General features: G+C 40.6%; 3 protein-coding genes across 4 annotated transcripts in view; all 3 read left to right on the forward strand.

Annotated features, from left to right (window-relative positions):
• SNX6 (sorting nexin 6) overlaps window positions 1–2392 on the forward strand; it is a 28398-nt gene extending 26006 nt beyond the window's left edge. For both annotated transcript variants that reach the window (XM_068192935.1, XM_068192934.1), the window contains exon 14: window positions 1705–2392. In XM_068192935.1, the coding sequence (XP_068049036.1) occupies window positions 1705–1758 (54 nt within the window). In that variant the 3' untranslated portion in view covers window positions 1759–2392. The remainder of the gene's footprint in view (window positions 1–1704) is intronic.
• A 1358-nt stretch (window positions 2393–3750) lies between these two features.
• Window positions 3751–8783, forward strand: EAPP (E2F associated phosphoprotein). Its single transcript, XM_068192937.1, has 6 exons — window positions 3751–3896; window positions 4354–4535; window positions 5169–5267; window positions 5599–5722; window positions 6545–6664; window positions 8168–8783. The coding sequence occupies exons 1-6, from the start codon at window positions 3823–3825 to the stop codon at window positions 8430–8432; spliced, it is 864 nt and encodes a 287-aa protein (XP_068049038.1). The 5' UTR covers window positions 3751–3822; the 3' UTR covers window positions 8433–8783.
• Window positions 8784–13927: 5144 nt separating this feature from the next.
• SPTSSA (serine palmitoyltransferase small subunit A) lies at window positions 13928–17885 on the forward strand. Its single transcript, XM_068192938.1, has 2 exons — window positions 13928–14119; window positions 17398–17885. Exons 1-2 carry the CDS (start codon window positions 14017–14019, stop codon window positions 17499–17501), a joined length of 207 nt encoding a protein of 68 aa, XP_068049039.1. The 5' UTR covers window positions 13928–14016; the 3' UTR covers window positions 17502–17885.
• Window positions 17886–27114: the final 9229 nt, after the last annotated feature.

A 27114-nucleotide genomic window follows, 5' to 3' on the forward strand; every position in this document is an offset into this window, starting at 1 on the left:
AAGATGGCCAAAAGATTATTGTCACACTTTAGTTACAGGCAATGTGTGCAGTCTGTAAGTGTACTTCACATTGAATTCCATTTGAAGACTGAAGACTTCAGACTGAAGTATTCCTTTCGATTCATTAGATCATTACAGTCAAGAATCAGCTTTTCAGTAGCAGAGACCTTAAATCTATGAATCCTGTACACCACAAAGATGGGCCACCAAGTCCTCATGAATGTTACTTATATAGGACTCATTCATGTCACCAAATTACAAGCCTTCTAAAAAATAGCTTGTGACTGTCCTCTGCCAGTATAGATATAAAGAGACAAAAAAACTGTTGAAGCTGTAACTGAAATTGCTGCCTTCCAGACAAGACTGAGAAGGATTTAGTAGGCATAACTGGATATCTGCTTTCAAGCCTTTAAATCAGTTAATTGCTTAATCTGGATAATAAGAACCTGAAGGGGCCATAGAGTTATGATTTTACCTTTTGGGGCTGAGGGATGAATGTCCTGCTTATCTGTCATAAGTCACTTGGAGCAGTTTTAACTGAAAAGGTATTTATAAATTCTTAAGGACCTTTGTGGACTGTTTATGAATGGCATGCAAATGACAGATACTTACATGCTTTTGTGTGTCTCAAGTTTTCTTTATATGTTTCTTTTTTGATTAAAAAAATTTTTTAGAAGTCAGCAGTTTATTCCATGTTCATAACTGGGCATTCAGACTGCTTTGTTCTTGCATTTTATATGAACCTGATAGGAATTGCTCTTAACACTGTCAACAGCTTGACATTTTTTTCTTAGAGATTTCAGATTTGGGAACAAATGTAGTACAGGTACTTAATAGTAAATACCTAGTAGTTTAAAGTGATGTAAGCATAAATGAATGAACATATGAATACTGAGTTGTTTTGGTGGGGTTTTTTCCCTGCAAAGTAAATTCTGGCTTATCAAATCATATTTGCTTAATTCACAACAGTATCAATTCTCTAAATTCATTCAGATACCTGAAAATCAGTCTGTATATTATTATAGTAGAGCCAGAATGCTTTAAATAAGATTAAAAACTGTGGAAAGGTGGCCGGAGCTTGGCTTAGAGTTGAGATAATGTTCTGATAATCACTTCTGTAGCTTCAGCTGTAATGGCTAAACTCAATTTGATGGCTAAATCACCTGGCTAAGCATGTAAATCAGTCTGCTGTCTTTCTAACAGGGCCTCCTCCTTGAACAAAGCTGTCAGCTCCAATGGCTGCTATAAGCAAGGAGATCCTGAGTGCTATGAATTGTTTAATATTTGCTGATTAATACAGTATTCAATGTGACACAAGAATACTTACACTTAGGGGGTCTCATTCTAGAGACAGAGCAATGGTCCTCCTATACAAAATATTTTAAACTTTGCAACTGTGAATTTCATTGCTGAGAGAGTGCTCTGCAGTGAATAGTTTTTGTGGCCAGACTAGACCTCTAGGGAGAAACATGAAAGGGTATTAAGTGCTTGTTTTTGAATCTCAAATTGGCTCTCTTTATTTCCATGACACTATATTCTTACATTCAAAAAAACTTTTTATGCAAAAGTTACACACGTTTTTCCATAAGTTTAAAACCTGTCTGTTCTTATTTAGTGATGTCATTGCTATTTAAAAAACATTGTTCTGTCACAAGCTTAAAAGAAAGAAGACAAATGTAGTGATATTATTCTTTATTTTTACAGGGTAACTTACAGCTTCTGCAGAGCTGCCTGGCAGTGTTAAATGGTGACACATAAGCTACGTTCCGTCCTCCCACTAACAAGGGCTGCCCTCCTCTGGATTTTGTTTTCATGACTTTAAATAGGCATTTACAATTCTCTGGAGAAAACATTTGACAAAGTGCACATAAGCAAGCTTCTTCTTTCAAAAGAATTAAACATGTGAAAGTAGCTCCAGACTATATGAACAGCATACTTGTTATACATACATATTCATGTTTATTTAATCATTATACGCTTTCATTGTTCAGAAACCAAATGCTCGGGTTTTGTGAAAATAGCCAATATAATAATGTTCATGTTATGAATACTATGATACGGCTGCAATCTTATTTACCTTTGTAAGTAATTTCTGAAGATCACCATTTGAAGCACATTGTTCAAATGGCCTAAATATTACCATTAGATATTTGAATATTGTTACTATAATGGCATTGTATACACTGTCTTAGTTTTTTTTTTCCATGTACTTATATCAAAAAACTTATCTTTTTTTCAATTGTGAACATTTCTTAGAAATTTTGGAGAACTTTGTGTAACCTTTATAACTATGATTTAAAAAGAAAAGCAGATGCATTAGTATGTTTGCCTTAACTTGTAGACTAATCCAATTATTGTAAAATAAACCATGAAATCAGTGATTTTTCTAAAATGATGCAGACACTGTATCATCTATAAGCTTAGTATTTTCTAGTAAATTAGATTAATTTTTTTCTCTTTTCATCGTGTAAAAAACATTGACTAAGTATTGGATTGGTCTGACACTACTCGCCCAGTACTTTTCACTTGCATTCTCAGGTTTTATCTGTTTGTCTGTGACTTTCCTATCCAGTGTACTTAAATTGTTTTGAGCTTGGTGGCTGACTCTGCAATTTCTTTGGCAGAAATACATTTGAGAGAACTTCCTGAGTTTCTTCTGAGAAAGGGGAAATAACATAGCAGAAGGGAGTTCAGAAGGTGCATAAAATACCAGAGAAAAGTAATACTGCTCCACTCTCATACAGAAGCAGTTTTGCTTGAGGAAAAAAGTGAAGTATCCTCTATAAAGAAGTGCGTTAAGAAGATCTCATTTTGCTATCTGGACTTAAGACTTAGAGCTATGAATCCAGTATTGTTAGTTGTATTGATTGGTCTCCCTTCCTTGAACTGTGACCCTTTTCCAAGAGGTGCTGCTATGTTGTGTAATTTCGCGATGTCATAAAATGAGGCTTTACTTGATGAACTGCTCTTCACAGTGGGATTGCCGCTTTATAAGCGATACATGCTGTTTGCAGGCCTTCAGTGGAGCAGTGAAGTTTGGGTGAACGGTACGGTTGGAAATGCAGAGCAGTGTAAGTCAATGTCTCTGTGATTACAGATGCCCTGTACTGCCGCACAGACGTGTGTGGTTTGTTTTGTTTTTCTCAGATAGGGTGAATTGCACAGTGTCGTACACTTACCCTGCTGCCTTGCACATCAAAACATTGCAAAGGCAGAGAAGTTTGCATTGTGCTTTGATTCATCTACCCATCACCTCAGGCTACGATGCCCAGTGGGTCTTGGCAACTTACCCAGTACAGAGAGTATTCCCAGCAATGCCTACTACACTAATGCTGTGCTGTTCATCTTCTAGATATAACAGGTATAATTCCTAAGGAACTCATCTATAAATAGACTACAAGGGACGACGATGACAATGTGTATATAGTTAACAATATTGTAAATATTTTAAGTAGGATGTGGGAACGGTTTTTAGATTAGTCCTGGCTGTTGAGTGTTACTAGCTCATTAAATTTTTTCCAAGCCTCTTGGTATTGGGAGTGTCTCTTAAAGCTCTGACTCTGTCTCGGTAACGCTGGAAAAAAGTGCTTAAAACGCGAGCCGAGGGCCTGCAGCTCCGTGGAGAAAAGGGAAAAGACCCGCCGCCTGCCGGTCCTCGCTGCGGGGCGGCCCGGCAGCCGCCGGGGCCCCGCTCTGGCCCGGGCCTTGGCGGCGGGGGCGCCTTTCCGGGCGGGGCGGGCGGGGCTCGGCCGCCGGAAGCCGCCGGGCGGCCGGAAGGGGCCGGGCCGGGCTGCGGCAGCGGGCGAGCGCAGCGGGGCCGCCATGAGCCGCCTGCGGGAGGAGGATGATCCCTACGTGGTGGAGGAGGCCAGCGACGAGGAGCGAGCGCTCAGCAGGTGCCTGGAGCTGCCGGCCGGGGGGTGGGCTCGGGCCGGCGGCGGCGGGTCCCGGTCCCCGCCTGGCGTGTGCTGGCCCGGGCGCGCAGCGACGCTGGCGGTGCGAAGCCGTGAGCGCCGGGGGTGGACCGCGGGCTGCCCGCGGAGTGCGGGAGGATCGGCCGCACATCAGCCGCGGCGATTTCCTTGCAACCTATTCTATTTCTGACCGCACAGCTCCCTGCGCGGAGCCAGAGCTGCCGGGGGCATTGTGGCAGGCTGCACGCAGTCGGCTAAAGCTCCTTTGCGTTTAAACCAGAGCTCTAATACCCCATAGCTAATAAAGTGTTTTAATATGTACATTGCCCATAAACGCAGGAGTGCACCCACACAATTCAGATATCCATTCTGCAAGTGACTATGGCCACGATTTAGCCTATTTCTACTAATTAGGTGTGTTCCACTTCAATGTGTGTAGCTCAGAGGATGAGGTGGACGTGCTCCTGCATGGCACTCCTGACCAGAAGCGGAAGCTGATACGGGAGTGCCTGACTGGTGAGAGCGAGTCTTCCAGCGATGACGAGTTCCAAAAGGAGATGGAAGCAGAACTAAACACCACCATGAGGACTATGGAAGGCAAATGGAAATCACCTGAAATGGGTAAATCAAGCTTAACATCTGCTTGCATATGAAATAATGAATTATGTGTTAGTAGCCAAATCATCTTTAGGTTTTGGTTGTATAGTTAAGAATATGTAGCAATATTTACATCACCACATCCATACAGCACAGAATAGGAATTACGATGCAGAGTGGCTGTGACTGCTTGGCAGTTCACCTAGGCTTTTTTGAACTTCTTTGATCCTGAAATTTTGGGGGACATTTTTTAGTGAATTTTATTGTAATCAAAATTTGTGAAACAATGTGCCACACCTGAATTTATTTCATATGACTAAAGATGTCTTGTGTTTATTCTGTAAGGCACAGACAGGCATATTTGATGTGGTGTCCTCTGTGTCTAAAGGGAGTGTTGGGAGAAACTTTCCTTCAGATGGTACCTGAGGTTCATCTTTGAGGGAGAAGGGAGCAGCTTTGAGAATGCCTGTAAATGAAGTAACACAAGTGATGTGAATGATAAGGGTGTGGGAATAAACTGGGAGAGCTGTTATTTAACACACCCAGGTAGAACAGAGCACTCTGAACAGGGTAACTTGAAAGTAAAGGTTTGTTTTGGGCTATATACTTGCTGTCCTTTTAGTGGGGTGTTCTTACTACTTCTAATTTCACCTGTAGGTACGTCCTCAAGTACTGGGCTGACTGGATCTGCCAGCACTTCAAAATACTATGATGACATTTACTTTGATTCTGATTCAGAGGATGAAGATAAAATAGGTAAATAACAGAAGCAAGAGGAGGGCATCTTTATAGTACCACTCACTCAGATCCTGTAAAATCCTCTTGGGGGGGAGGGGCCAAGAGGCTGTTTTTGCAGGCAGCATTTTTGAGGGGAATTACCAGCCTGTATCATCTCAGTGTAGCTCCTGCAATTAATTTCATGATGTATCCCAGTGTAATGCTTTGGGGTCATACACTTGGAGAAGAGATGAGCCAGGCATTTAAGATTTATTGCAAGGATGGAAAACAAAAATTGGAAATTGTATATTGTATATTTTGATAATCTGTGTCTGATGGATGTAACGTATTCTTGCACAAATTTTTCCAGATACACAGGATGTCCGGAAAAACAGAAAACATCAGCAACGTCGGATTCTCTCCAATGATGAGCTGCTGTATGACCCAGAAGAAGACAGTAGAGACCAAGAGTGGGTAGACTCACAGAGGAGAGGGTAAGCCACCATAAATATTTGAACTGTAAGGTGCTTAACATCAACTGAAAATATTAAATGAAAATGGTAAATGTAGAGAAAAAGCTAGTGCTGTCAAATCCATGATATGAAACTAGTTTTTATGTATAAACTTAAAGCATAAGAAACTATAAAAGCCTGTAAAATGTTTTGGTTGTATATAATAGAAGTTGAATCTTCAAAACGACACAAAACTTCAAAATTTTTAAAATCAAGATTTCCAAATTCTGTAAGCCAGTTTTGTCTGTAGATCTCATCTAAACAACCATGCTGTGAATTAAAATGTTGCAAGATAATTTGATTGCTGATTAATACTTGTTCCTGATAAATACTGAATTTCTGGTTTTGAAAAACTTTGAACTTAGCAAGCCAAAAAATATGCAGAGAAAACAGGAACAATACAAAGCTACTTCAATGAGGGGATTTTGAGGGTTGAAGTAGAAAAATGGTCGTTGCAGCAGAAATAAAATTTCCACTTAAATCTATTGAATGAGATAATGAATGTTGCCTGCAGAGATCATACTTGAGATACCTGCTTTGTCAGAGGAGAGGGTTGTTAGGCACAAATTCTCATGCCAGATGCATTTGTCTCTCCAAGTGAAAATACTCTGTAAATCAAAAGATACCGGTACATGTTTCCCCCTCACCTCCTCATTTATGTCCTTTGAGTTAATGCAAAAGGTATTCAGAATGAGCCAAGTGTTAATTGGTGTATTTTAATGCAAAGAAAGGTTTGATACGACCACCAGCAAGGGCATGTAATTTCACTTTTTGGCCCTGCTTCCTCCTCTCTCGAATTGGTAGGTACCGTAACCAGAGAAGAGCACCCCAGCAGCGACAGACAAAACCTGCAGCTGTTCCAAATAGTGATGCTGTTCTGAACTGCCCTGCTTGCATGACAACATTATGCCTGGACTGCCAGAGGTAACAACAATGAACAATAAGGGGTGTTTTTTGAATTTTTTTTTTTTTTTTTGGTCAGTAGTATTGTTAGTATATTCAGTTTGATCTATGGATTTTTATCAACTCTGTCTTTTGCAAGGTGGCCCTGATAATGAGAAGGCAGGTAGATGTGAGTCAGATTTAGGGTTAGATGCTGGTTTGTAAGACTGATGATCAGTTTAACCTGCAGTGTGGAGATGGGGAAGAATAGGGTAGAACGTTAGCATAGTGGAGTAGGTAATTTTTTTTAAAATAATAATTGTGGAGACTCAACAGGCATTTCAGGCAGATTGGGGATTTTAGAGATACCTATCTATATATATTTTGGCTTCATGTTTAGAGGCATAAAACAATTCTAGGCTATTTTTGTCTAAAAATGTCTTGTTAAAGTAGGATTAAGCAAAATAAAAGATAGTGTATTTTTACTTGGTTTGAGTCTCAGCAGTTAAGAGTTTTGAGTGTAGTTACATTTAAAAGTGCCAGGAAGGTATTTAGGTGAGAATCCACAGTGTGTTTTGCTACTCTTCAGTATCTGACTGCATTGCAGGCCTAGTTAGTGCTGCTAACCCATGCTAAAGAAAGGACTCTAGAACTGGGAGCAGAGTAGAAAGAAATCTTCTGAAATGAGCAATAAAATACTTGTCATTTATTGAGTATTTTTGGTGATTGAGGATGAAATTCCACAGCAGCCTGAAATAATCTAAGTACTGGGTACTGTTTTTCTCTGTTTTTGCTTTGCTGGCTCTGGTACTCATTGACCTTTTTATGTAGTTAAGTATTTCAGTTTGCTAAGCTAACAGAAAACTGTATTTTTATTGTCAGACTGGTCTTTCCTGGATTTAATCCACTGCAATAGCTCAGCACAGTCATACAAGCAATAAGCCAGCAGAATTCGAGATTGGACTTCTGCAGCCACTGTTGTGTTTGTTTAGGCTGCTGTAAAATTGCAGCCTGAGGGACATTGTGTTAAATTGAACTACAGAACTGAATTTTGCTACATACTCCAGATATACAGTTGTTAAGACTGATGACAGCTGCAATTTTGTGTCTTATTTTAGACATGCTATTTCTAGTGTGATATGTCAGTGATATTATTTATAAATAAGGAATTTCAGACTTGCACGACATTGTAGGATGTCAGTGCCAGTAGATGAGTCATTTACACTCACAGCTTCCTGATCTTTTACTGTTACGAGGACTAGGTAGCAATTCTGCACTACCAATACCATGGTACTCCAGGGTGTTTCTTTCAGCAACAGACATTATTTTTTTAAAATGCCTTAAAAAACAACAGATGGCTGCAGTTCTATGTTTTTATTATTTTTGTAGCTGTGACTTCTGTTTATAAAATTCCTACTTATTTGGCTTTCAGCCCTTTGGCAAGTTACTTCCTGTCTTTAATCCCACTTTCAGTGATGGTAACAGATTTCTTGGAAGCAGAATTGTATGAATGGTATAACTTGCATTTTCTCCCCTTCTCCATAGACATGAATCTTACAAAACACAGTACAGAGCAATGTTTGTGATGAACTGTGTTGTTAACAAAGAGGAAATACTGAAATACAGAAAGAAGGTAAAGAGAAGAAGTAAGAAAATGAAGCACAGCAAGGAAATTGACTCTATACAAACAAATCAAGAAGAAGAGGAAATATATCATCCAGTATTGTGTACTGAATGCTCAACTGAAGTAGCAGTAATGGATAAAGATGAAGTTTTTCACTTCTTCAATGTTCTGGCCAGCCACTCCTAATGTGTAAATGCAGGGGGAAAAATCCTGTGTTGTTTTTAAGAGCGTGGGAAGTGTTAGAAATGCAGGCACGCTTGCCTTTTTGAAAATGTGGTCTTATAAATGTGCGTTTTCATCTGAGAACTTTATAATGGTTGGACTTTTTGCAAAGTTTATAAAAGTCATACAGTTAACTGTGTGTATATGAGAGCAATATTCTTTCCCACCATCAGGCGGTTGTATCATTGGGGATTAAATATTTTGTAAATACCATGTAAGATCTGTATATTACAATCATTCCCTGTATATGTACTATCCCTTCATTGTCTCAGTGTATATTAGAACAGCTTGGAATAAATACTTTATAGTAACTGATTTTCCATGGCTGCATTGGTTATTTTATAGCATGGGATAAACAACATTCAGTCAGAATGTTTGATGTCATTAGGCTGTTGTTCTTGGTAGATTTGCATACGTGGTCTGTGTTACGGTTTTATCCCAGCTGGCAGCTAGGCCACATAACTGCTTGTTCACTCCCCCCCCCACCCTCTCCCCCAGTGGGGAGGAAAATTTGGACCTGCAAACCCACGGCAAGAGGAGCCCACACTAAAGCAGGTGTTGTGATAGAACTTGTGACCCCGTGGCAGGCCCATGTTGGAGCAGGCTGAGCCTGAAGGACTGCACTCTGGAAAAATGACCCACAAAGGAACAGTTTGGGAAGAAGTGTTGCCTCTGGGATGGACTCACATTAGAGAAGTTAGTGCACTTCTGGTGGGGGAGGAAGTAGAGCCCAAGAAGCAGGGAGAGTTAGGGGAAAGTAAGATTTATTGTACTTCTCATTATCCTGCTCTGATCTTGTTAGTAATAAATTCAGTCATTATCCCCAAGTTCAGTGTGATTTGCCCATGATGGTATTCGGTGAGTGAACTCTCCCAATACTTAACTCATGGATCTTTGTGTGTGTTTCCCCTGTCCATTTGCAGAGGGGAGGGATAGAGCAGCTTTGGTAGGTGCCTGGTATCCAGCCAGGATCAACCCACCATAACAACACAACTGCTCATCACCTGCTGACCGAGAGCCAGCTTGTCCTTGAACAGTGACCATCTGCTTTGCAGGTAACTCCCCCAGTTTATATACTGGGCATGATATTTTAGGGTATGGAATATCCCTTTGGCCAATTTGGTCACTTGTCCTGGCCAGGCTCCCTCCCAGTTTTTTTGTGGTGCTCCTCATTGGCAGAGCATGAGACACTGAAAAATCCTTGACTTATCCTAAGTACCACTTAAGTGTTTTGCCAGAGAGCAGGGTCAAGAGACACAGACACAAACAGACACCAACTTAAGGAACAATGTAATTTACTATAATGCAAAACTGCAAAGAATCACAAAAGGATAGGCTGTGCAATGCACATAATCCTTAGCAAAGAATTACAAAAGGATAAACAACCTTTATCCTGATCATTACTACATTACAAAAGCACCTGATCATTACTACAGAAGATTGCCTACAGTGATTAAGACAGATAGGATTAAGACAGATCACTAGATACCCTAATACTTCACCATCATCCAAGTCCTCAAAACATCAGCTGTGGGGGGAAGCTGTCACAGTAAAGGACTGGAGAATCACGCCTGGTAACAGAACTCCAGTGGTGTGTCCACCTTGCAGGCCTCCAGGCTTCCCTGATTTTGCTGTGAAAGTAGCCCCGATTTTATACTGGTAAACAAACAAGCTGACATAATTTCTAATTTCATTCTTCTATTGGCTTTTCCTTAAAGCCTCACCAGGGCTGCACAAGGAACCAAGGGAGTTGTCTTTGATCCTCTACCCCCCTACTAAGGCCTTCCTAGGTTTCCAGATATGGAAAGGTTTGCAAATAAATGAATACATATAACAATACTTTATTGATGAGTGAATATATACATAATATTTGTCTGGAATGTTCATCTAGAGGTTAACTTTGGCTCAGGGCCTTAGTAGTTAACGTAGCAACAACCAAAACATCATGGTGTTCATGAGAACATTATTCTCAGACTAAATCCAAGTTACTGAGAACAATATGAACTCCATCCCAGCCAAAACCAGGACAGTCGGATAGAGAAGGAATTGTCATGATATTTGATTTTTGGTTCATTAAGATCTCAAAAAACTGAAACTTTTCTTTATACAGAGTGGAAGATGAGCTTATATTGATTCTGCTGGTATGGACTATTCTGCCACTGATCACGTAAATTAACATGCCTAGTAATGCCTAGTAATACAGCTAAATGTTGTACATGTAAATATGTATATTTACTTATACATAATAGAAGAAAATACTGGACTTTATTGACATTTTTTCCTTATGATGATACATTTTAAGAAGAAATTTATAATCAGATCTATTACCATAGAAATAGTTTGCTTTTTCTGTTTCTTTAGTACATTTACATTCTTTAGTACATTGCATTCTTTATGGAAGCACGAAGAGCTTCTGTTTCTTTAGTACATTTACATTCTTTAGTACATTTGCATTCTTTATGGAAGCACGAAGAGCTTCTGTACTTGGTATTTATGTCTATGAAGCCACTGTATTTTTAATTCTGGATCCTTAGGTGTCTTCATTCAGGTGTGTGCCCTAGAGGCAAACTCTTGCTTTTTATTTGTAACATCTCTTATAGCATGATATTTTTTAACTGTACCTTGAACAAGGTGTGGATATTCTCAGTTCAGTCAGAGAGAAAAAGAGACATTTCTACCAGGCTGGGCCTGGGAGAGAGTTGGAAAAGAATGTAAATAATTCTCTCTCTCTCGTTGTGCACATTGTTTATAGATATGTTCTGCCACCGTGTGTCATTCAGAGCACACCAATGCTGTGAAATGTTTTTACTATAAGACCAATGCACGATGTTCTCTATAGATAGAGCGGTGCATTTGAAATAAATCAGTTTTTCTTCTCACCTTCTGATCTTGGAGTTCTTCTGTTCCCGTCCTGCCTCAACTGTGACATTTGGTCTGTCTGAAAAAAAAATCTTTGTGTTTTTTCTTGTAATAGTACTAGGAATAACTAGCTATATGTGCTTTAAGGAATTGTCAGAAATATTTAAACTTTGGAGGTAGAAACCTGAATAACATCTTGTGTGCCTTAGATTATAATAAAATCTTGTAACTCTTTGGTTGCCTTTTGTAGTCCCTAGTGTGGTATTTTACTGATCTACACACACTCATTCTATGCTGTTAAATGAGATTAGGAAGAAATAAACATGCTGGTTCTTCTGTCAGGATTACATAAGAAAAACATGGAATTACTATTTTCAAATCAGCAGAAACTTAATCTCTGCTTGACGAAGTAGAGAACTGTTGATGCAGCTGCTGAACATGTGGTTGGTCAGTACGATGTGCCTTCCTCTGCATATGCAACCTACAAACAAAATGGAGCTCTACTGGTTCTGAGGCTTGGGGTATGCGTGAGACAAGATTTCAATCTCATCTTTGCTACTACCTACATTCAGACTCAATAGTGAAGTATCTAACTTGCAGTATCAGATAGCTGTGGGATCATATGAAGTGGGATAAATTCTTACTGTGTGCCACAAGCCAAGAGGTGTACACAAGAAATTTTAAATGTATGAAGAACTGTTTCTTGGTAGAAGTGTGGAGGAATACATTTAATAGGGAATATAGTCTGTGCTCTAGAGCATGCTGGCCTTGATTGACTTCTCTTTACATTCCAGATGAAACAGAAAGGCTCTCTGTAGTGTCAGGTGAAGGATGTTTGCACTGACCTACTGGAAGCATGAGCATGTGAGAATGTAGTTCAAGGGCTCAAGTGTCGATGCAGGTGGTATCAGGAAAAACAATTACGAGATGACAGTCTCTAAGCAGGGGTAGAATGGAGCTGGTTAAGAAATGGAAACTGTACAGAGGAATAATGTCCATTTCCATAAGGGGCTAGCTAGCAAAAAAACTCTCATGAGTATGCACCATACCGAAAAAGTGTAAGGGGCCACCTACCTGATGGGTTAGGGCGGATGCATGATACTGTGGAGCTGTCCTGCCTCTAGGTATTACCTTTCCTCTCATCCCAGGTCCTTTATTGCTGCTGCATTTTGCCTGCCTTACCACTGGAATTGCAGAGCGTTTTGTTAGGAATCACAGGAACAGAGAGGACTGGACCTGTTTGCTCCATGTTGATACCATCCTTGCAGCTTTGAATGGGAATAATGCTTTAGTTGTGCCGAATACCCTACTTGTCCTTAATTTTGGACATGTTTATACAGAAAGGCACCTTTCATGACTACCACCATTTACTCAAGCAGCAACACCAACACAGGACTCCTCCAGCTGTGAACTGCAACAAGCAACAGCAGGGATAGTGGCAACAGCTCCCACAGGCAGTTATGTCAGGGTATTAACCATGTGAATGCTCTCGTTTCTCCTTGTGTTCAAATAAATCTGCGTAGATAAGATGTGTCTAAATGTCTTCAGGGTGATTCAAATCCCATTTCAAATTCCTGCCACACAAAATAGTACAGTCTTATGTTTTCTTTGCCAGCTGCTTTTCTTTTTCACAGTTCTCTCCTGTTCATGTAGTTGTATTTTGCAGCTGTATAAGTAACTCAAACATGCATTCTCCTGTGGTTGTAGTTCCTTAGTTTTTCATTGTATAAATAGCACAGGTGAAGGTAGGGGTGGGGCGGCTACAAGGAAAAAATCACATTGCTCAGTGACATAACTGCAAATTGATTTACTAAGCAGAGTAAGTATAGTGGGTCAATTCCAGTTTCTAATCTACACTGTGCACGCTTGGAATGTGTGGTCTGGACTACTGGCCTGGACCAGGGCCTGGAAGTTGCAACACACACTCTGCTCATTTAAGGTGCCTGATGATTGTGCACATCCCCTTCCAGCGGGTTGTCAACCCGTGCCTTCTACAGTGCCAGCATAAACTGCCAAGGGCCTTCCTGATCACACAGTCAGTCCCAAACCGGTCCCTGGGAATCTCTGGTTTCTAGCCCTGAGTGCCTTAGGGTTGTGCAACGTTAGAACAGTCACAGTAAAGAACTGATTCATCACCTCTTTGTTTTTCCTATACATATGGATTAATCTCGCCAAAGCTGGCCTATCTTAAGGTCGCATTTATCTGAGCCACGTTTTTGGGTGGGCTTTACCCTCCGACAGCTGAACGAAGTTGAAGACTCGTGCAGATAATTTTTAACGTCTCCCTTAGGCCCTGCCAAACACAGGCTTTGGCTCTTCCATGATTCCCAGAACGTCAATTCAGATTAAACAGATGAGAGAACGTAGGCTTCAGCACCATGTCCTCGCTGTGACTCGGGCCGGGAGCTTACCGGGTTCAAGGTCAGCCGTATAATTTAATCAGATTGGGCCCGATGTCGACGTTCAGCGGGGAGAACCGGGGAAGCGGTGTGCGTCCCCGCCGCTCTCCCCCGCTCCGGGAGCGGCGGCAGGGCGCCGTGCCAGCCCCACAGGCCGCCGAGCCTCCCTGCCGGCGGCCGCGGCCGCCCGGGCGCAGGGCGGGGCCGCGGGAGGGCGGTCCCGGCTGCACCGCCCCCGTCTCCGCGCGGCCTGGGCCCGGCGCGGGGCCGCTGGCGGGCGGGGGAGCGCCATGGCGCTGGGCTCGGCGTGGAAGCAGATGTCGTGGCTGTACTACCAGTACCTGCTGGTCACCGCGCTCTACATGCTGGAGCCCTGGGAGCGCACCGTCTTCAGTATCCTTCTGCTGGCTGGGCCTGGCGGGGCGGGGCCGTGAGTGCGGGGCCGGGGCTGCCCCCGTCCCTGTCGCGCTGTGTCCGGCGGCGGCTCCGGGGCCGCCCCGAGGCCGCCGGGCGGGTGTGGCGGCTCCGCCGGCCCTGCGCGGTGCTCGGGGAGCTTTCGGGCCGTGGTCGTGCTGAGAGCGCTGCCACCGGCGGGACTTGCTGGGGGCAGAGGCGAGTCGGGCCGGGAGCGGGGCCGGGCCGGGCCGGGCCGGGCCGGGCGGGGGCAGCCGGCCTGAGGCGCCGAGCGCGGCCAGAGCCCGCGGCGGCCGGAGGAGCGGCAGTCTCCGCCTGGGACCGAGGCTTGACCCCTCCTTGATGGCGGGGACTCAGCTCCTCACCCTTCCAAACTAACATCTTGCCTGGGCTGGGAATAAATCCCGCTGAGCTGTTTCGCATGCTGTGTCCGGGCGCCTGGCAGCCTAGTCCGTTTCTCCTCCGGCATAAGTTTATATCTTTGGAGTTATGGTAGTGGTGTCTTTTGCACTGAAATCCCGACCTTTCTGTTAAGGATAAGTGTCTTTAATGATTTCTTTTGTATTTTGCCTAGAGGAAAGTAAATGTGCACGCTGTAAAGCCTTGCAAACCTAGGCTTTCATGCTGCTTTGTCACATGGCTTTTATTACATGGCTATTTAATCCTCGAGCTGGTAAGTTTGCTTGGCTGTTCTAGAGTGGAAGAACTTGACAGGTGCTCATGTAAAGGTGTCTCTATAAAGACTGTTTATAGGTTTGCTTCTTTACCTGGCCCTTTTGTACAGGCAGTGCATTTTCTTAAGTATTGCTGTGGCATCACAAGTATTTTTCTCTGATTTTTTCATCTTGACTTAAAATGATGTCTCAATATGAGTGACCCTGTGCCATCTCCAGTTAATGCTGAGCAGTAGAGAGAGAAATTAATTAAAACGTTAGCATAGAGAAGAGTATAAGTGGTACCAAGAAACTGCTTTTACTGAGATTCTACTTACTTTTGTAAAGAAATTCACAGTTATGTGAAAGTGGTTGCCCAAGTAACAGTGGTGTGATCAGTCATTTCTTTCCTGTGTCAAGTCAGTAGAAATGGAGATTAATGGAAAAGAGGAGTAGTACGTTTTACAGACTTACTGTGCACAATTGTTCAGGTGGGGGTTCTTATGTTGTATTCTGTGTTAATGTATCTTCTTCCTTTTATGCCATGCCTGTATCACTGAGGAAACCCAATTTTTGTTTTCCTTTCAATTATATTAGTTATGAGTACTTTTTTTCCTTTTTACCTTGTGTAAAATATTTAAGTAAATGAAAGTGTGTGCACATTTACTTTCATAAAATGTTCATATTGTAATTGCCACATAACGTACAAATGTAAAGAGTGGCACAAGCATCACTTCTGATCTCAGATCAGCAAAAATGTTTTTTGTCCTCAAACTGGATGCTTTGGCTGTAGGTGGGTCGTGTCTGCCAGGTGCTGTATGGATGCACTGCGGACACAGTGGCCTTGGGAACTAATGGTGCGTGGCTGTGCTCCAGTATCAGAAGTGAGCACTGATGTGGAACTGTGGATTTATGAGTTGACCTTCATTTTAGTATCTCTTACTGTATAATCCTGTGGGACTATAAATACACCAAGCAGCTCTAATAGGCGCACCTCATAGCTCTGCTGTGCCGTGGGCGAGTCGGTCACGGAGCGCTTGTTACGCCTGTGCTGTGCAGACTTGATCGCAGGAGAGCGCAGAGCACACGCAGCTCCTCGGGTTTCACCTGTGGAAGCTGAGTGCTGCTGTCTAGCCTTATCACGCTTGTTAATCTCCGGTGTGTTTTACAGTGTTTCGGGCTAAGTTTACTGAATCTCTGCATGAAGTCAACGGCTTTTTAAATTCATTTTGTGTACTTCTGAATTTCTGAAACCTTAAGCTTTCTGAAACCATAATCTTTTAGTAATCTTGATGCCTTATGAAGGCTGACCTAGAACAGAGGCTAGACTGAGTTAAAGTATAAAGTAGGTATTTATTAAAAGGCCTCAATGGATACACCTTGGGCAGTACAAGAGCCCAGCCGGGACTACACCCAAGATGAACCCAAAACGGTCACAAAATGGACGACCAGTCATGAGGTCTCTTACTTTCATAAGTTCTGGTCCTTTAGCATATTGGAGGTAATTGTCCAATTATAGCTTTAAGTTTATGAAGTCCCACCCATCATGTTTTCTCTCTTCAGTCCACATTGTTATGCTCTTGGGCCTGAAATTTGAATCAGTCATTGGTCCCAAGCTAGAAAAGGAATTGTTTTGTCTAGCTACTCTGTGAAGAGAGCTTACCATCCCTTAATATGAAGCTCAGAACTACACAGTAAAGCAGTGCAGAATCTGAAAAATATAGAAGCTAAAACCTAAGGCATCATTTCCCCCCCCTTTTTTTTTTGGTGGGGGTTGTCTCCTGTCCCCTGTGATGCCAGAATTTATTTAGATAAAGCTTCAAAAGCCCTAGAGGTTGACAAAAGTCCATCTATACCAGTACTTTATAAGCTATTGTCTCAGTTCTCTATATAAGTTTTACAAAAGCTGTCTGTTAGGAGTTCAGCTAATAAAGTGGTCATCTGCAGATTTTTTAGCAGATAGCTTCACATGAAGTTTATTTTGCAGTGCAGTTTCATATAGTAAAGTACTAATGAGTGTGTTTATTTAAGCACACACCTTGACTCAAAACTATGCTCATGCTCTGTGGCATTGTAAGTGAAGTAGTTAGAAAACATCTAATGCTGTCTGCTTAAAAAGGTGGTTGTCCACAAATAAGAATGGTGTTACTCTTATTCAGTAAAGCTGCTCATATTATTGTAGTTTTGTTTTGTTTTGCATTTTTATGGTGGTTGATGTTTTTCTGCTTGGCTGAATGGGGCTGGCTTCTGCAAGACTTGCTCAGCATCTGAGAAGATGAATGTGAAAACATGTGTTTTCTCAGTGCCAATTTTCTGTTCTCCCATCACACTTCCCATGCTCTTGCCTGTCCTCTTGTGTCACTGACAAGGCAGTGGATAACTTGCAAGGCATCTTTTGCAGTTCAGCTGATTGCTTCTACTGGCATTCTGTTTTTCAGTGTTCAGTAGGTTCTTCCGTGGTTTATAATTGCTGAATACAGTTAATCATGTCTGTTTCAGAAACTTAATGTTATAAGATAGTAACCACTAAAGTTTTAATGCTATAGTTTGTGATGTCTTCTGTGGTTTATATTTCAAATGCTTTTTTCCTCAACTGTAGTTCAGATTCCATGCTAGTGTCCATTGTTGGAATGGCACTGTACACAGGCTATGTGTTCATGCCCCAGCACATCATGGCAATATTGCATTACTTTGAAATTGTGCAGTGATGAAGAACATGTTTTCAAGAAGTAACCGGGCTTTGAAATCTGGTCTACAAAGAAGAATGAACCTCTTAGTTTTACCAAGATTTCTACTGATGTCCGAAAGACACAATTATGACTCTGAAGACTAGGAAATGAGATATGTAGAGCAGGGGCGTGAGATGTCCCCTATGTTGTGTTCATTCCTTTAATTTTACAAGATATGCCCTTGTATAGTAGTTTTGTCTACTTTAACATTGTGATTGTACTTTGATATCAGTATTTTCTTAACTTTGTGACAGTTTCAATATTGCACTGTGAAAGCTTTTCTTAATTGTAATTTTGAGTAAATCTTAATTGCCTTCTATTTTTAATCAGAAAGTCATCTTATTAAATGGGGCTTAAAGCTTTTGCTATTGTATGGTATGTATTTGCCTGGATATTTCTATTAATGCATTTTGTAAGAAAATACATCTAGATTCATATTAGAGACATGGATATATTCGTCTTATGCTATTTACAAAAATTAGTTTGTATGACTGAACTCAGGTGTACTGTTCACTGTCCAAACTTTGTTCAACAGTGTATTTGTGCATATCACCTAAATTTGGAATTAGCAATTATTTCAAGTTTCTGTATTCTGCCTGTTGGAGGAGGGAGGGGGAGATGAGGCATTGAAGCAGAGTGAAGACTTCATTCATTATGTTTGAAGTAGTGTTGTGGTTCTGGACTCTATCTGGGTAGGGGGGGAAATGGACTTTACTGGCATTGGCCCACATATGGCTTTGGGATAGCACTTTAAATCAACCCTGTTTTTCTAGCTACCAATTCACTTTTACAGGATGCTTTATTATGTTCCTATGGCTATGGTTTCTGCTGATTTTCACTCAACAGTGTAACTACGTCTAGGTTTTCAAGGGGTTTTCTATTGCTGCTAGTGTTCCAAACATGTTTTCGCTACAAATGACCAAAACATAGGGATTTCAAGGGACTTGAGTTACAACTACAGCAATAAGTAGCTGAATACTTGGCTGAAGTCCTGTATTTTTTTTAATAGGGATTTTTTTCAGTTTTGTATTCTGAAATGTAAGAGGGCGACAACTTTCCTAAGTGGACAATTTTTTTGTTGTTGTTGTTTAAAAAATAAAAGTTGAAAAGTAGAGCTTTGATGCAAAACTTTCTTGGAGAAGTTAATGTGTTTCCGAGTGCTTCTTGCTTTTCTCAGAACTTCCCAAAAGTGATACTTGACCAAAGAACTGTGATTTTAATGGCCCAATAATCAGTACTGTTACGTCTGTTATGCAGCGTCTGTTGACATCAGAAATTGTAGATGTACAGTATCTATAGAGATACTGTCTTTGAGATTATTTCATTTTCTCAAACGTGTACTCATGAGAAGAGAGTGCTTTTCCTTGTATTTAAAAACTTCATATATATTTGATTAAAAACCCTGCTGTTGTGTTGGGAACTAAAAACATTGAGCCTTAAACTTCTTAGATGAACCTGAGCTTTACTGAAGTTGGTAGGAGTCTCCCTCTAATTCAGTGCTTTCACTTTGTAATAACTGGCCAACAAAACATAGGTTTCTGGGATCGTGTTTTTTGGGTTTTTTTTGTGGTGTTTTATTGTTGTTTTATTTAAATGTATCCAGAATTGTATGTTAGCATTTTAAATGTATACATAGAGATAATGATAAGTTAATGTACTCTTTTTGAAGTAACATAGCATAAATCCAATCTCTCTGTGGATTAAATCAATACTTGATTGTGATGTTTCTTTGCAAACTACTGCCATGATTGATAACCTCTTTTTCAGCAGTAGATAATGTTATTTGTATGAGGGTGAGAAAAATGCCTTCTGTATGGTGGCATTAGGAATGCTAAGCATGATTTTTAATTGTGAAATGTTTTATAAAAGGCCTTTGATATACTGACTTTTATTAGCTGTCTGCTTTCTTTTGAGAAAAAGAAGAGTAACCATTAATTTCCAATTATTTGCCTTATGTTGGCTTGATTGATGCCATACTTGAATACAATTTGCTAATTTGAGTACAGTCTTTTTCAGTATTTCTTTTAGTATAAATCAAGAATCTATTACTCTTGGACAGATCTTTCTAGATTCTGAATACTTTGTTAAAGATGGAGTAATTTAATTAATAAAATATGATGTGTTTACTGAAGTTTAAATTTCTAGAAGAAAGTTTTTGCAGTGTGTCCTTAGGTTGAGCTAGTGAAGAAATGGTTCAAGTGGTGATCATTACAAAGCAGAGATTTCTTTTTTAAAGTAGGAGTATTGGTAGGGATTTAATTAATCATTACATTTGAATAACAATAAATGAATCAGAAGGCTACCAAGTTCCTTTCCCACTGCAGTCTGATTATTCAGCTATCATATCCTCTATGATAGAACCATAAGCTTTTTTTTTTTTTGTGCAAGCTGGAGGTCAAAGGCAGTTTGACTATCATTAGGAGGCAGCTGGTAAGTCATGCTTTTGTTCAAACATGTTGATAAAAATTGAGGCATCAGTAATTTAGGAAAAATTGGGAAAACACCAATTGTGAGAAATGAGAAAAAAAATTACCTGAGAGACATGCAAGTGGCTGTATGTTAATCTTTTAATAGTAATAGCTCTTGGGGTTTTGATTGCATCATTAGAAACACACGTTTAAAAATGCCTTAGGTGTGTTGTATAGCAGAACTGATAATTCCAGTTTGTGAGACAGCAGACTGAGCTGGGGCAAATCGCTGTGCTGGAAGCCCTGGGGCTCCCAGAGCCAGCTCTGCAGAGGCTCCTCAGCTGCCTCCAGGGCTGGGTACTCTACAATTATTTATTAAAAACCTTTGCAGGAGGAGATGCACTAACCAAAACAGGCATTGTATTGCAGAATGTCAGGCTGGAGCCTGAAACAGATCCAGGACCTGTATAGTGTATGTATGGCTTGAATAATTTTTATCTTTTTATATACACATATATGCACAAATCCTTTTTTTCTCAGTATGTGTCTGTGTATATATATATATATATATATGTAAATACTGTTTATTTCTTGTCAAAACATAATACGTAGCAATTAGTTTGGAGACAGAGGCAGTGGGGTTTCTTTTCTGGTTTCTTTCCTATGAAGGAAAACACCAGAGAATCCTAAAGTGAGACTTTACAAAATTTTGTAAGAACTGTATTTTGTATATCCATCAATATTAAAAGGAAGTAGGTGTGAAAGGAGCATAGCACTGCAAAGGGGAATCTTGTGTGTTAGATGGCCATTGTGTTGCTGCAGACCGGTGTGATGTGAAGCATTGCCTTGTTCCATTCAGGTGAAGAAGTGAAGTGTGCATTATGAATGCTGAAGAAGGAGTCCTTGCTGTTGACTAACAACAAATAAAGGTTATATTGAGGTGACGAGACACAACTTGAAGAGAACTTGGGTACCTTGGGCTGTGCACAAAGGTGTGGACAGAGCAGCCATCCTGTAAAATACCAGAGCTGTGGACTCTGGAACTGGCACCCCAATAAAGGTTCTCAGTGCCAGAAATTTCTTGCACCTGCTTATTTGTGTTCTACAACTGCTGTTGTAGGAAGACAGTTTTTCCCTATTTGCTGATATGTTATCCTGTTGCCAGTGTGGTGCTTTTTTTTTTTTTCCTCCCAGACAAAAGGAAACCAAAACCTTTATGCATTGTTTCTTTGTTTGATCTGCTAGGTCAGCCTTAAACAGTAGTCATCACTGAACACAATAGCTGCTGTCTTTTCTGCCTTCTGTTTGTGTAACAACTTAAGAAGAAAATCTGGGATCATAGTCCAGAGCTAGATCTGCCTTCTCCTTGTAGTGGAGAGAGATAAATATCTAGGTCTGATCTAAATCCTAGTTTAGGATTTGGGCAGAAATCCCTCTGCTTTTCATAACCTTCAGTGCATCACTGTGAGATCCTCTATCTTAACTGACACTGCATGATGGAATACAAAGAAGTTATGAAGGTATGAAGAACTTTTTCTGAGAGTCTAGCTGGATGAGAGTTGAACAGGCTTTGATGTAAACCCTAGTCAAACAGTGATCCAATTTCTAAAGTAAAAGATCTATCAGATCGTTGGAACCAATAGGTGATCAACACTTTGCTAATCGTGTATGATGTGTGTTTTTTATTTATGTCCATGTCTGCAGGTGGAAATGTTTCAGCGTGTCTTGCATTTTGTGTTCTCTGCAATTTGAGATGGATAGCATATCTCAGGCCCAGATTTTACAATGACAAGAACATGGACTATAAAACCCCCAAAAGAACTTCTTTGGGGAAAAAATGTCATGGCAATGATATTTGTCTTTTCTGTGAAATTTGTTTGTGTCTACTGAGGCAGAAAAATCATGTAGCTATGATCACATTGGAATTTAAACCAAAAATCTTCTGGCCAAGGTTTATGTTCCTTTCTTGACTCTCTAATGATTGGCTGTTCTCCTCTCTTCCAAGAAAAACTTCAAGATGTTCTTGCTGCACATACTTTAAAAAGGAAGAAACGAATGCCTCAGAACACATTGCTCTGTTTTGCTATTCAATACACACTGGTAAGGTTATGAAATTCTGGAAGATGTCTTTGAATATTATTATTGCTGGAATAATAGGATTATCCTATTAGCTCATCTGAGGAGTGATCCAGAGGCATGCATGCACTCTGAAGTTGAATATCTAGTTAAGACTACTGACTAATGCTAGACTGCCGACAGCTTATTACTTTGCTCATGTTATGTTACCAGCTCAAAGTAATCATTTTTGAGAGAAAGCCTCCTGTGCCACATCCCAATATCCAAGAAGTTTATATACTTAGGTAATACTTCCTGAATTTTAATCAGAATTAGCAAATCGTTCCCAAACTCGGGATAGAATTAGTAGATGAATTTTTGTTAGACTTGTTTAAAAAAAAAAATCTTCAAAACCCTTTCTGTGCTGTAGAGTATTTCAGTAGGTTGGACAAAAAAGTAGTGCTCAGCTCAGTGTGACTGAGGATAAAATGTGCAGTCTGTTTGTCTTAGACCACAAAGAGGGACCATTGAACTCTTGATTTTCTAATCAAATGGAAAGGTTGACTTCACTGGAAAGGGATCAAGGGGCTATCTACCCAGAGAATAAGTGACCATGTCTGTGGACGTGGGGCTTTCTGGGTCAGGACACAGCTGCAGGGTCTGCCTACACAATGTGATGGTGCCTAATGCTGAGATCAGAAGTACCCTGCAGAAGGACTTGTGCCACTTCTCTGCATCTCCTTGAAAAGAGAGTTATATTAAGCTATGCTTACATTGAAAAAATTTCAAGTGTTTGTGAGGAATCATGAAGAAGTTGAAGTAAAGCATGCCAGCTCTGGTCTCTGCTTTGTGCTGCGTGGTGTGAGGCAGACAGCCTGTAGGTATCTGCAGGACATCTTGGGTTTCCTTACTGCCTCTGCTCAATGTCACGTGCACATGTGAGCACAAATGTTCTGTCTTGTACTTTTTGAAAAATCTTAAGGCTTGTTCAAAAGGGTGGCAAGTGTAGTTCAAGCCTTTTGTTCCTCCTTTGCCTGGTGACTGCAGTCTGGGAAGCAGGTTAATTACACTGATTGGTAATCTCTAATTTGATAATTAGACATTCCTTTTGAAACCAATGTATATACATCCCATGATATACCAATGATATGGATACTTGCTGCAAGAAGCAGTCTTACTGGAAAAAACTCTTCTGTCTGACATTTCAGCAACATTGGAACTCTCCATCAAACTACTGATAGACCCTTTACATTGTGCATTAGACTGGTTTCAACCACTGTATGCTTTCTTAAATTGGTTCAGGCAGCAGGACAGCAGACGTGCCAACAGGGATGAGAGAAACAGAAATCCATCCATGTCCATTTTATTTCACCTGCTGAGTTACCAGGTGTGTTTTGACCAGTTGGAGACTGGAGTTACCAAGGGTAAAGCACTGAATTACATTAACAAAGGGAAAACAAAACCTGGAAAGTATCAGTTGTGATACTGTGGTGAGGGTCTGCTCTATGAGGGTTATTTTTTTTTTTTTAAGGCTTACTCATACAAGCAAGGTGCTTGTTAGTGAACTAGAAGACAAAAAAAGAAGTGGAGATAAGTAGGGACAGGGTATAAAGGAGAGGTGTAAAAGCATTGCTTAGATGACTAGATGGCCTTATAAGATTAAATGACTTGTTACGTCAGCAAGGGCACTGGTGGATATTCTCATTCTCATACATTGCCTTTAGAATGGCTTCTGACACACTCTCCTGCAGTGTTTGCATGTGGACCAGAGGAACTATGGAACCAAACATGAATGGACTGTTTGGTGGTTTGGACTGGATGGATCACTGTACTCAGAGCAGTTACTCAATGTTAATTTGTGAAGTGGCTATAAGTGGAGCACCCTGTGAAGTGATACTGGGGCTGATGTTCAGTATCTTCTTAGCTGACCCTAATTATTTGTCAATGTTCCTCTATGGGGAAAAGTATTAATATGCTGCAAGATAGAGCCTGGGTTCAGAATCTGGCTGACAGAAAACTCAAGCTCTTTAACAAAGAGAAATGCAAAGTTCTCAGCTTTGCTGAGAGAGATCCTTGGAATCAGTGGCATGTGAAGATGAGCCAGCAGTGAATTCACAATACAATTATGGCAACTTGCATGCTAGCCTATGGTAGGAGAATGTGGCCATCAAATTGAGGAAAATTTTTTGTCCTCATCATGTGCTAAAGCAGCTGCTGCAATACTGTGTCTAATTTTGGGCTCTTTGAGAAGGATGGTAAGAAACTATCCTGAGGAGACTAAAAAGAAAATTAGGTGTTAGGAACATGTTTCTTAGAGCAGTTTTGAAACCTTTCTCCTTGAAGGTTTTCAAGACTTATGACTAACCTGATTAGAACTAGTATTGCCATTTGTCCTGCTTTCAGTGGGAGGCTGGACTAGGCGATCTCAAGAAGCACTTTTGAAACAGCTTTTCTATAGTTCTTTAAAGACCAAGGAAGAAGTCAGGTGAAGGAGTGTGAGAAAAGTATTTACATGGCTCATAATAGCAACTGAAGTAGTAGGCATTAGGAGAATGATACAGAATCCAGTGTTAGAAACTCATGGGATGACAGAGTGAAAGTATAGGGAACGTGCTGAGATGACAGTAGTGACATGATTCCAATGTGATCTTTACAGCAGCACTGCATTTCCCTCAATGCTATTTTTAGTCAATAAAACATTATAAGACTGAAACTAATAGAACAAGGCCCACTATTTTCTGAGCTTGAAATGAGGAAAAAAAAAATCAAGAGAGGCATCTGCTGCAATATTTTGCAAGTATGTTTCCTATAAAGCTTCCTTGCAAGCTGAGCAGTTCTTCACCTTCTCATGAGCTCTGTTTCCAGAATAGGTGTCTCATGGACTTGCCCTGTACTTTGTTGTTATTTTTGCCTTGGAATATGTGTCCTTAGTTGTCTTCTGGGCTTAAACATTGATTCATTCTTACATTTGAGGACTTTTATATTTGAGACTTAACATGTCTTGAATGACTGCTGCTAAGAAATCAGAATATTTCCTCTCATTTTCTGTAAAGTATTTTTTCTGGAAGAGAACAAAAAGAAGAATCTATTTCCCACTCATTCAGTTTGAGGCTGTTCCATGTGGAACTTGAAAATAGCTTATTTTGGGGAGCTTGTTCTTCTCATGAAAGGTCCAAAACTGTAAACCAGGGAAAACAAGCTTGTTTTTTGCAGTAAGTATTTATGGATTAATTTTTTCTTTCCTTTTGGTTATTATAGAATTGCTGTTAATGTTCTTTTGTGAATTCCCGAATGATATGTGGTTAGGATTGTTAAAAAAGAATGCTCTATTTTCTCCCAGCCCTAGATCTGCCTTAGCAAGAAAAAAAGCACCTTGTAAAGAACTCTTTTATTGTAGGGGTCAGAACACTTTAAAAATGCCACCTAGATGCCTTCTGTCAGAGAGTAGCTCTTTATTTTTTTTGCCTTTTGCAGTAGCTGAAAAGAGAGAGAGCTCTTCTTCTTGCTAGAGCTGATTTTTAGCTTCTTTGGACCATAAGGTCTCTGAGATCTTGGCAAACATGGGGATCCCTGTAACCTGAATTCCTCTTGTCTCTATGTCCAGTCTAATGGTTATGGGATGTGGTTACCCTTTCTAGCCGAAGTTAATGTCAGCTTTAACTTAGGTAGCTAAAATGCAGTAGTATGGTCACTCACCTGGGGGAAACCCAGCTTCCAGTCATTGCTTTCACATACAAATAAATTTAGGAGAGTATCAGGGAGACTGTTGCATGCTTCTTAGCATGTGTCCAGGCTAGCTATCCCTTGACCACACTGTGTGTTTGGCCTCAAGTACATTAGCTTCCAGTTTTTCTTTACACCTTGATTGAAAATTTTACTCTGGGAATGGGACAGATTTTCCATTGACAACTCAATTGATATACCTCAGGACACCTTCACCTGATCCCTGCAATTCCCCTAGCAACAACTCTAAATTCAGTGGCTTGTTTTGAATGACAGCACTCAAGGAATTAGAGCTCACCTCTACAGTGTGGGGTGAAGCTTGTGAAAATAGTCCCTGCTCTCCATTTAAATAGCCTGTTTGTCATACCATCTTGATGTTCTGGTATAACAAGCCAGGATGTCAAGTGGATTAAAAACATCAAACAACTGCTATGCTTCTAAATGAGCTGTAAGTCTAAGGTTTCTAGTCAAAACAACCTTCTTCCAAAGCCATCAGCAAATGACAGCCCTGCAAGAATCACTCTAACAGGATGCTCTCAAGTGAGCCGTGGAGTTTACACTAGTGAAAAGGAAATGGCACCTGTCTGTCTGCAAGTGGCTGATTCTCCAGCTGCTCCCAGCTGTGTGCTTTTGCAGAGCTCTGTTCCAATTAGAGATTCATTTTGGGGACTGCTAGCACAGCAACATGCAGTGCATGGTTTTGAAGGAGACTATTTTCATGATCAGCAGGAACTTCTGTAGTTTTGGAAGCTAAAAAATGGTCTGATTGTTCTTGTCTTTAGGTGTCTTTTCAGGATGCTTTTTGTATGTGTCACATGCTTGTACAAATAAAGAAACAAACCAGGTAATCTCTAGTGGGGTGGGGTTACTACCCGTCCAGTTATAACTTGTCCTTATTTCTAACCATAATCCTGCTTTTCTTTATACCTGTCCTAGATAAAATGTGCAAAGATGAATGATTTTTCTTTTGCAGTAAGTTACTTCAGGGCAGGAGGGACAAGGCAGGGAATTAATAATCTTCCATAAACTAAATTGCCTCGAGTATTTTCTGAAACTGAATGTTACCTCGTCTGAGGCCTTATCAGTGCTAACTGAAATAGACAAATTGTATCCTGAAACCCACATGAAATGATCCTGTTCATACATCCCTGACCAATGTTTCTCTTTTCACGATGGCATGACATTGACTTGTCTTTTGCTTGGTATCTGCTGCCTTCCCCTCTCCTAAGAGCTGTTGCCTTGCCAGCCGTTTCCTGTCCCAAGTCATTAAATTGGGGGTTATTATGAAAATACAGTGCTTGACCTAAGTTCCTGCTTGGTTTGTGTCCTATCACCTTGTCCCAACTGCTTTCCAGTTTGCTTATGTTGAATTCTGTTTGCCATCCAGTATGCTTGCAGTTCTTCCT

This window comes from Anomalospiza imberbis, chromosome 6 (genome assembly GCF_031753505.1).
Source record: "Anomalospiza imberbis isolate Cuckoo-Finch-1a 21T00152 chromosome 6, ASM3175350v1, whole genome shotgun sequence".
Taxonomy (NCBI): Eukaryota; Metazoa; Chordata; class Aves; order Passeriformes; family Viduidae; genus Anomalospiza; species Anomalospiza imberbis.